The sequence below is a fragment of the Cucumis melo genome, chromosome 10, assembly GCF_025177605.1.
Source record: "Cucumis melo cultivar AY chromosome 10, USDA_Cmelo_AY_1.0, whole genome shotgun sequence".
Lineage (NCBI taxonomy): Eukaryota > Viridiplantae > Streptophyta > Magnoliopsida > Cucurbitales > Cucurbitaceae > Cucumis > Cucumis melo.
In genome coordinates, this window is record NC_066866.1 from 13,417,677 (window position 1) to 13,428,693 (window position 11,017).

The 11,017-nt window shown below is 33.7% G+C and overlaps 1 protein-coding gene across 2 annotated transcripts; it reads right to left on the reverse strand.

The window, feature by feature from the left end:
- Window positions 1-6,323: 6,323 nt before the first annotated feature.
- Window positions 6,324-10,736, reverse strand: LOC103496749 (U-box domain-containing protein 62-like). Of its 2 annotated transcripts, none has more exons than XM_008458733.3 (8): window positions 9,927-10,736; window positions 9,525-9,804; window positions 9,152-9,233; window positions 8,299-8,356; window positions 7,904-7,992; window positions 7,538-7,633; window positions 7,391-7,461; window positions 6,324-6,766 (listed from the first exon to the last, which is right to left on the reverse strand). In XM_008458733.3, exons 1-8 carry the CDS (start codon window positions 10,417-10,419, stop codon window positions 6,643-6,645), a joined length of 1,293 nt encoding a protein of 430 aa, XP_008456955.2. In that variant the 5' UTR covers window positions 10,420-10,736; the 3' UTR covers window positions 6,324-6,642. The 2 variants fall into 2 exon arrangements, with proteins under 2 accessions (XP_008456955.2, XP_050946687.1); XM_051090730.1 differs by having other exon boundaries at window positions 9,152-9,254; window positions 9,927-10,719.
- Between the last annotated feature and the right edge of the window lie 281 nt (window positions 10,737-11,017).

An 11,017-nucleotide genomic window follows, 5' to 3' on the forward strand; every position in this document is an offset into this window, starting at 1 on the left:
TATGGAATTAACTTAGAAAAATATGTCGGAATAATTCGAATTGTTCGAATTAATTAAAAAAAGAAACCGACAAATATATGTAATATAGTCGTCGGTTATAAGTTTAAGATAGAGTTTTACGTTTAAATGTGATTTAAATATTAAAAATATGAATTAATACAGATCCATATTTGGAAGCTCGAAATTGATGAAAATGGTCAAAGTTAGTCAAAATGTTGACTTTTAACTTTGAAAAGTCAAACTTTGACCGACTTTATATTCAAATATGAATTGAATTTAGAAAAATTGAATGCAGATTCATACTCGAATCGGGTTCGAAATTGATTAAGACGAATAAAATGGTAAAAAGTCAAAGTTTGACTTTGACTTAAATGGTCAAATGACCATACTACTGTTGGACTAAAGTTAGTGGAAAAATCCAACATTTTGTTGGATAATCCCACTAACACTTAGTGGGATAGTTGATTACTAGAGATGTAAATACTCCACCCACTAAGTTTCACTAATGTTTAGTGGAATATTAGGTGTTGAGATTTAGCCAATTAATTTGAATGTAATTAGGCTATTTAAAGGTCATTTTTCAAATATTTGTAAGCTTTTGAAAATTTGGTAATTTTTTATTTTACAAAATTTTTTACCAAATGTTTTTCTCAGTCTCAACCGAAATCCCACCTCTAATTTCCATCTTTCTCTCCCATTTTCCTTCACTTAACGGGTCCTACAATCCGATTCTAAGTCCAGAAATAGCGAGTCAACACTAGTGCTGGTCTCCGATTTGAGTTCATGAGTAGATTACGAGAAATAGCAAGCTACGAAGGTAACTTTTCTTTTACCCCTAATTTCATTTAATTACAATATTTTTAAACATGTTAATCTCTAAATTGTTTAGATGCAATTAGAGTAAAATTCGATCTTTATTTCGCCGCACATGTCTCGTATTCTATTAATTGTAAAACTATACTAATCTAAATATTTACACAGAGGATTATGTAGAAAGGGAATGGAATGGAATGATTATGGATTGTAAACTCACTTTCGTTAAAAAGGGTGAATGAAAGTTTTCGCATTATAGGCGATCTAAGACATGTAGGATGTTCTTGATGCAATATAGATCATTTTACCATCTTATACTTTAGGCGAGCCACTTTTCGGTAGCTAAACTTTTTTAACAATTAAAGGGAGCTTCAGTATTCTCCAAGATAGACTTGCATTCAGGCTATCACCAATAAGGGACTAAGGAGCCAAACGTGCCTAAAATAACATTTAGAATGCGTTATGGGCATTATGAGTTCTTAGTAATGCCTTTTAGATTAACCAATCCCCCAACAGCTTTCTTGGATCTAATGAACAGTGTGTTGCATCACTAGTTAGATCAGTTTGTCATTGTTTTCATTGATGACATTCTGGTTTACTCCTCAAACACAAAAAGACACGTCAGACCTTGTGAGAGGAAACGCTATTCGCAAAGTTCAGTAAGTGTAAGTTCTGGCTGAACCAATTAGTGTTTCTTGGGCATATTATATCCTTAGAAGGATTGAGAGTGAATCTACAAAAGGTTGAAGTGATTGAAACTTAGGAGTATCGCAAAATGGTTTTTACAGTGAGAAGCTTTCTTGGCTTGGTGGGTTACTATAGGCAATTCGTGGAAGGATATTGCTTTATTTACCAAAATGTCATTACGCATATTTGATTAATTGTCATTAAATTAAAAACATTTAATATTTTATCATTTTCAACGTTTATGTCTATAAATATGTGTATCAAATGTATAAGTGTATATCGGGTGTATCAGGCATATCATGTATATCACTAGGTTGGACTTGATTTTTTTGTCATATCTACAAAATCGAAAATGTATATGACAAACTTGCAAATCTCTAAACTCAAATTTTCACTACAATTTCCCCCATCATACTTATTAAATAGTTGTAAGCTTTGAAAAAACTACAGAAAAGACAAACACAACTATATAATTTATTATTATATTTTTAAAAAGCTTTTATCATATATTATATTTAATTAAATAAATTGTATAATAAATTTAACACGCATTATTATTTAACCTCTTTTTACATTCTCATAACGTTATCAATATAGCCTATATTGTCTGACGCCTCTAACATTAATTATTATATCTTTTTGAGAGATTAACAGATTCAATCCCTAACTCTTGGGCCAAAGGTGGATAAAATTCCTAGAATGAAACTAACAACTTGAAATTAACCAATCAAAACCATTAGACCACAGAGAAAATGAGATACCTCCTAGTGAGTTCATGAGTAGATCTATTTTAATGTCACTGAATAGAATAGAAAAGTGACAAAAGTAAAAGGAAAGACTACGAATATTCGCAACCAACCTTAAGCCTCAAGCCTAAGCACTAGGCTCCAACGGGCAATAAACCTTATTAATCAACATTTGTTAATTTGAAAGTAAAGTGCAAACAAACAGCCATGGTAAGGTTAAACGTGGAGAGTGTTATATACTATTTTGAAACTTATATACTCTCCACGTTTAACCTCACCATGAATTTTTAAACCTCAAAATCTCTTCTAACACTCAAACCAGCCATCCAAACTTTAAGAAAGACCCGAACCATTGAATTTCAAAATACCCACTTCGAATTAAATACCACCCCGACTCATCAAAATGTCATACCCAACGATCCCCATATACAAGATTTTCTAATCGATGTATCCAAAATCGCATCCCAATCAACTAGGAAAACATTCTAACCAAAAACAAATCTCACAAACGATCCTCCCCAATTAACAAAGCCATTAGCATATCACTATTTTCAAAATTTGAAGTAGTCTGTCTAAACGACATTAGTCTCGAAATCTATGAATCGTCGAACACCTGTCGGCCACCTTCTTCTGGATCTCACAATTTAACTATTGTAGTTCCTACTGGAAACCTTTCTAAAAGAGAAACTCTTATTAAAAGTCGTCGACGGAAGCAGATACATTGTAGGGTAATAACGCCCCTTTATAGTTCTGGGTCACAAGGAGAGAGGTGGAATTTGTAAACGCTTTTTATAACAACTTAGCAAGAAATGCTTGATTAAAAGACATCAAATCACAATAGTCAAGCTCTCCTTCCTCATTTGGATAATACAGTTTGTTCCGAAAAGCCTAATGTACTTTCTTCTTTTCAAAAAATCGAATTCCACCAAAATCTAACAAATTGGATTGTAACCTCCTTACTAAAACCCAAAGATGTCCTAAACAGCTCATAACATAAGGAGGGATCAAGATATCATTCAAATAACTTTGACGATCCTGGTCTTGATTAAGAGAGAAAAGAATGATAGATTTTGCAAAATTAATTCTTTGTCCCAAAGCACGAGCATAACAATATCTTGAATCTGTTTCACAAGAACAATCTATCATCAGCGAAGAAGAAATGAGTAATCAACGAATAAAATGAAGTACTTGTGGTCACAAAATTTAAATGTATTCTTTCAAAAAAAAGTTCAGACGTTTTGTAAAATAGTCTTCCTCTAAATGATAACACATACTTATATAGTACACATTGTATGCACATATTATATTAACCTTGGTATTGCACTAAATCAATGTATAAATATATACTTATGTTTATGTTTTCTAGATATATATATAAATATGTTCCTAAAAAACTTGAAAGTCACCGGGACAAAACTAGTCAAAGATGGCTTAGCTCTTTCGTCCCAGAGGTGTGAAAGGTTCAACCTCTCTGATCTCATAAAGACAAAAGCAAAATATATATGTGTCATTGTTGTGTTTATTTCAATTTAAATTAAGAAGATGCACTATCCTTTGCTAGGTAATGATCGGTGAAATTGAAGGCTTTATAGTCTTAGTTCTTGCCTAGATGATGATCTCAATGAATGTAACAATATAATACAAGTTTTCCTTTATTCGAATCTAAAGTATAAATCCAAACAAGATCTCCTGATGAGTCTAGAATCAATCACAAGGACTTGGTAATGTGGGGTTATCGAACGTGTGAATGATTTTTGTGGTGAAGTATAAAATCGATGTGCAGTATATTGGGTATGTGTGATCTAACTAACTATAAGCTAATAAATGCAGATGTGGGTGTGAGGCACTGAGTAATGTGATGAATGGTGAAGTGTGTGGATGAAGTGGTTTAGACATTCGCAAAGAGCAGCAGGGTATGAAAATGAAGAAAGTTATTTAATGAAATATGGTTAAGAAGGTAGACTAACATTTTCCAAAGCGATGCATATTTAGGTGTTCATGGAATAACATTTTCCGAAGCGATGCATATTTAGGTGTTCATGTTTTCAACTTCTTACGGTGAGTTTCACGGCTCAGACGATGAGTGCCACATATATTCTATCTTAGGATACATATTGAAGTTGATTTCAAGCAAAGGATTAAATTTTATCTCTAAAGCTAATTCTTTTTTTGTTTAATGGAGTCCGGGTTACTTACTCTCTTCACCAATTAACTATTATTACCTAAACCAATCTCTCATCTGATTAAACAAGATGAACTCTATCCTATGCATGCTTTTCGAAAATGTTAGTTTATCTTCTCAACCTATAAAAATTTTAGTCACGCATGATGGAAAAGATAAAGAATATGGATGAAAGAAACTGAATGGTGTCAATATTTATATTAAAATTTACTGACTTCTCAATTGTAAAATTCGTAATACAAATATATATATGAAAAGATAAAAATAAAATTGAAGGTAAGAAGAGTGTCGTTGTCGGTTGCAATCTCTTGTTCCTTTTGGCTCTGATGTTGTCTGCTTAAAGTGATTGCTATGTGGTTGGAGGATGAGCTCTCACTTTCGCGAAGAAGTGGCTAAGCTCTCATATAGAATCTGAATCTTCAAAGAAAAGTCGAGAGGTTGAAGACGATGGAGTTATGGAGGAAATTTGTTAGAGCTTCAACCAATCTCTTGTGAAGAAGTCTATGTCTTTATTGTTGATGGATGGTGGATTTTTTATAGGCATCAAACGAAATGTTTTGAGCATCTCTTCCATGATAATCTGACACCTAGCAATTAATTCATGTCCTGCTATGTCGGCTAATCATGTCAGAGATTCGTTGTGTTCATGAGATGAAGTCAGCTAACTACTTGCTTTTTGATTTGATAGTTATGGACCACGCTTGTTACTTTATGCTTCTAATCGTGTGGTTCATTTACACGTGTGAGCTTGGATTGTCTTCTCTCCTAGGTTAATTATAAAAATAATATTGTTGCTTATAAAAATGACACAGACAGGTCCTTAACAAATTCATTCTAAAAATAAACTGAGAATATAAATAAATGATAAACATAGGACAACATAAAAAAATGTTGACAAAAATAGATGTGAAAATCGTGGACCAAGTCACACTTCTTTACCACATTAGAGGATAGAAATTAAGGACGTAGTCCATGATTATAATATAAAATTTATCAATTCTTTTCCTAAATAAACTTAAAATTGTCATTGACTCAGTGGTTTTTTGTTATCAACATGATTGAGTTTAAACTTAAAAATTATATAAGTTATGTATCAAAACAGAAAAAAAGAAGAAAAAGACAATTTAATTAAAAAAAAAACTGAAAATTAACAAAAAATAGTTAAGCTGCAAAGAAAAGCTTTAAGTTTTAAAAAAATAAAAAATTAAAAAACGGTAAAAGTGGAAATCGTGGACTGGGTCCACAAGATCACAAAGCGTGGCACTATCTGGATGGAAATGGTGGACCCACAAGATCACAAAGCGTGGCACTATCTGGATGGAAATGGTGGACCCAGTCTACAACTTCCATACCCATTTTTGTCAAATATTTTTCTTCTATTTATTAAAATAATATTATTTTTTGAAAATTTTGAAAAAAAAAAAAGGTATTCTCTCCTTTCTATTGTCATGGCTGTAACTCTCATTCCTCGAGAAATATCTGCTTCTTTTAAGTCAAATCCTACATTCAAAGACGTTAGAATGTTTAGAATTCATAATTTTTAATAGCTTGAATTTTTGTTATGATTTCATCTTAAGCTAATGCATTTTCTGCTCATTTTCAATACAATTTATCATGTGGTAAAGTTTCTAAAATATCTTTTAAGCTATGATTTCTTTATGAAAATGATAAGACAATTCATTTCTCAATAAGGATCAATTTATCCTGCACAGATGAATATGATTTTTGCACATAAATATTATACTGTTGATTTAAAAAAAAAAAAAAAGGAATTATATTGCTAATTTTTTAATTATATTATTGTGAAGTAATATATATATATATATATATATATATATATATATATATATTATAAGCGTTACCTGAGAGAGACGAATGAAGGGAGGAAGTGAATGTTGAAAAATCATCCAAGCCTCCAAACCACACACTACCAAAACTCCATTACAATAAGTCTCAAAATTTAGGTGATCCTCTTTACTTAAATACAATGCTAATCACCTGATATAGAAAAACTAAAGCATTTTCCTATCTCATAACTCAATCCTATCTCTCCTCAAACTCAACTATCGAAAGGGTATATGTTTTAAGTATATTTACAACACCTACAAATCACTCCCTTTCTTTGTGTTATAAATACATACAACATAATGAGCCTCAAAATACTATGCTCGTAATGCATCTCAAGTTCAAGTTCCTATAATCTACACTGCAAGGCTAAAGCCAATTTGGCGTGACCTTCCTTGTTATCGTCTTTGATCTTGCATCATTTGGAACCTTTGCAAGTGAGCGGTACTGCAACTTTACACTCTCTGCATTGTCTAGCGTTTTCACCACATACCTGCCGTGGTAAGAGAAGTGGATGCATTGTTGTAAACTAAGTCTTTATTAGATTGAGGTATGCACAAAAGACCTTTAAATCTTATTTTGGTCATTAAGACCCTCTTTCATAACCATTTAGTTTTTTATTTTTAAAATTGTGTTTGCTTTCTCCCCTTGTTTTACAATGATGTCCATCTTTCATAACTAAATTTAAAAAACAAAATTTCTTCTTTTCAAAGGGTGGAAGATAGAATCATCATTATCTCATCTTATCTACACAGCGTTAATCTCAAGTTCTTTCTTCAGTTTTAAAAAACTTGACTTGAATTTTGAAACATCTTTGAAGATAAAAATAACAAGTTATGGCTATATTTTATTTTTATAGTTTTGGCAATTATAAACCTTCAAATGCTATGTTTTAGTTCTTAAGATTCAAATGCTATGCCATCATTCTAAACTTAGCATAGAAGACTATTTTAGTCTTTTATCACTAATTTTACATGGCTTCCAACACTTTCTATAGGCAAAAACGATCATTAGAAATCAAACACAAAAGATTAATGGGAAACAACATGCTACTTCCTTCTTGTAATGGACAGAATAAGAACAAAAATATTGAGAATCAGAACAGAAAATGACAAACCATCCATTCAAGCACTGTGTTGTAACAACAGCCTCACGTCCCACAAAACGTTGCGGCGTCCTCTTGTTCCCCTGATCCATTTCAGCTGCAATATTAGTTTCTCCATGATATAATATAAGGAGCTAAATAAGAGTACAGTTCTCTCACCTTAATAATTACCCTATCTGTCACCGCAAAAGGAAACTGAACACCTCGACCTCTTTGAGTGGCCATGAGAGTCAAATCACCATAACCACCCTTGTCCTACATTGGCAAACACAGTAACGATTATTGAAAACCAAGAATCAGTTCTACCATGAGAATATCAGTCACTCTGAAGCAAAAGAGTGATGAAAATAAATGCATGAGTAGCACATGACATAATTGAACTGAATATCGCCATGGATGGATAGGAAAGACTTGGAGAGATAGGGAAAACCAAAATCTCATGGAATCTATTTCCATCCTCCTTTGATTGTAGTATCTCACATTAGCAGGCTTACAATAATATGGTCCGAGGTACAAAGCACTTACCTGCTCAAACCTCTCCCTTCTCCTTTTCGGTGAGTGGTAAAATAATAATTCTTCTTCACGGCGGAATGCTCGGACTGCAGCTTGAAGAGCTGAAGATGAAAATATCATGACATGAAAAGTTCATACAGTTTTAAAAATAATCTTCAAAGAAAAGTATATAAATCTATACTTCATTATTCTGGGGGGTTTAGTTTGGGAACTCTCAACAATGTGAGACTTAAGGCGGAAAAGAGCGACTAACAACAATGAAAATTCTTACATGTTTTGCCTAACTTCGAGTAGCAGTTACAACATAACATGAGAACAATTAAACGTCAGTATAAATCATTAAGCATTTTTGGAAACAGTAACAAAGAGATGTTAAATATTAAAAGTGGAGAAAATTTTCGACTCACATAAGTTTTGGGCAATAGAGTCTTCAGAAACTGACTGAGAGCAAGAGTAACAAGATTTCTGGAAAGACAACAAGAGAAATGCAGAAACTCAGTGAAACTGAGGTCATAAAAGTACTTGACTGATCAATATCAACAGAGCAGGAGCAGGAGCAAACATACAGCAACGCAACTTAAGGTGCACACAAGTTGGGTAAAATAAATGCTTGCAACAGAAAGTGAGCATTCATAATAAAAATTAAGAAAATGCATGACAAACTCACTAAGACTAAAATCTGGTTATCTAGTCAAATTACTTGCTTTCCCCCAGCCAAGAGACAGCGCACCAAGTTTTACATCATGGTACACTGAAAAAAAAAGTTCGTAAGTTCAGTGGTGCAAAAAATGGAGTTTAAACTTTTAGATGTCGACCATTTTCATGTTAAAAGATTAAGAGTTCAAGCATTGCTGCTGCAAAAGGGTAGCAAACTCATTTTTATACCAAAATTGGTATCGTCTCTTATTCTAAATTTCTGCAAACTCTTATTTTCGCAAGTCTCAATGAAAAAAAATCACTTGAAAAGGGGCTCTTAAGATCAAGAAAGCAAGAACTGCTTGATTGATAGTAAAATCTAGTACTCTTGAAACAACAACAATAATTGTAATAGCTATTATTTGAAATGTTGAAGAACCTCAGCAAAGTTTCAGTATATTTGAAGTTTTAATGCTTGCTATGCAATCTGTACAAAGCATTAAAATGCAAGACAAAACAATTTCAATGCACCGCTTATTTTTTAAGACGATCAGAAAAATGATAGATAATGTGACAAAAAGAATATAACAGTATAGATGAGCAGTATTCTTGCAAGTAACTCACTACTCTAAGAACATGTTGTATTCCACCACTCCCAAAGGAATGCCCACACGGCAATATCATTGCATCATCCATGAGAGCACCGCTGATTTCAAGAAAAACAAACCTAAGCAAATATATAACCAGAAACAATTAAGCTAATCCAACTAATCCTACTCTTAATCAATTAAAGATTTGATCAAGATAACCTAATTTACCTTAATCCTATTAATCATACTATGAACTAAAAGATGCAAAAAAAAAGGGTAAGAACAAATCATATTTCCTTCATTAAAACACACTAAATCACAGGTGCAACTAGAAAGTTTATACTTCTACATGGTTAACAGGCTCAACCAAATAATAATGAAACATAATGGAAACACTAAAAACTCACGTCACAGGGTCAGTGAGAATTGCTCTCAAAGACTCTCCAGGCTCTCCTGAAAACAAAACATCCCTTCTCCCAAAACCACATCCATTTTCCATACTCAAATCCTTCTGCTCAGAAGCAGAACCTTCATTGCTTTGCAAATACTGAGAATAATAAGCTTCACTATCAGGCTCTGCAACTGTAACCGCATTTGGATAATTCCCCAACCTTCCCTGCGGATTGTTTTCACTCTGACTTGCTCCGGACGACCCAACCAAAGCATCTTTGACTAACAAAGTCCCACCTAAAACCCATAATAAAAATTAACAAAGAAATTCCCAAATTGAGAGCAGGATATCCAAAACAAGCATTCTAGAATCGTAGTTTCCAATTAGGCAATGAAAATTCAAAGTACGAACTTCTTACCAAAAGAAGAATGCTGCTTAAGCTTCCCATTTCCCAATTTGTTTGTCCCATTCTTCAAGCCCCCACTACTCTGATCACTTCTGTCATTGTTACTGTCAGTGGGGTTACCAGTTTTACTACACTTATTAACATCATTCAAAGAAACAAGCCCTTTAAGACCAGCATCGCCATCATCGACTTCATCTTCATCGTCGTCGTCGTCGTCGTCGTCATCTTCCTCATCCGATCCTTTCCCACTTCCAGTTCGCGCAGTCCCATTCCAATTCCGGTTGGGACCGAACACACTGCGGCGGAAATCCTCACCCTGTTGGGAAAAGAATCGGTCACGGTCGACGACAGGGAAGAGCTTGTCGTCCATGAAGCCGCAGAGTTCGCGGGTTTTGGGAGGTGGGTCGGGGAGGCGGCGATGGGGGGTGGAGGAGCAATTGAAAGGGAGGGATTCGTCTTGGAAGAGGAGGTGGGAGTTGAGGCCATTGATGTGTTGGGAGGACATTTGTGGGTTCTGGGGGTTGGAAATGGAAATAGGGAGTGTTATGGAGAATGAGCCATGGTGGGTTTTGAAAGAAAAGGATTAAGGAAGGTGGGGAATTGGGGAAAATGGAGAAGAAGAAGATGAAGGAAAATTGGGGAAAGGAGAATTATGAGAGAGTGAGGAATGAGGAGGTGCAAAGAGGGGAGTTTCTGGGTTTGTTGGGTCAGATGGGTGTGTGTGTGTGTGTGTTCAAGTCCAAGTCCAAGATGGGCAACAAATTTGGAAATGTGAAGGAATTGCTGCCATTGCCAATGCCAATGCCATTCATCATAATTTTTAAGTAGAAAGAAAGCATCCAATTTTGCTTTTGATTCCAAAATATTTTTATAAGAACACCAAAATTCTACCATCCATCTATGATACACATCCGTACTATTACCCCCTCTTATTCTATTCATTAATCTAAATATTTTCTTATAACATTTGATTTTAATGTACTCTTACGCTTACAAATGTTAACCTATTATTTAGGTTTTGTTTAAATTGGATTTAAGTATAGGGTCTTTTCAAACAAATATAACCAAATATTTAACCAATCCAATAATTTCAAAAACAAAAA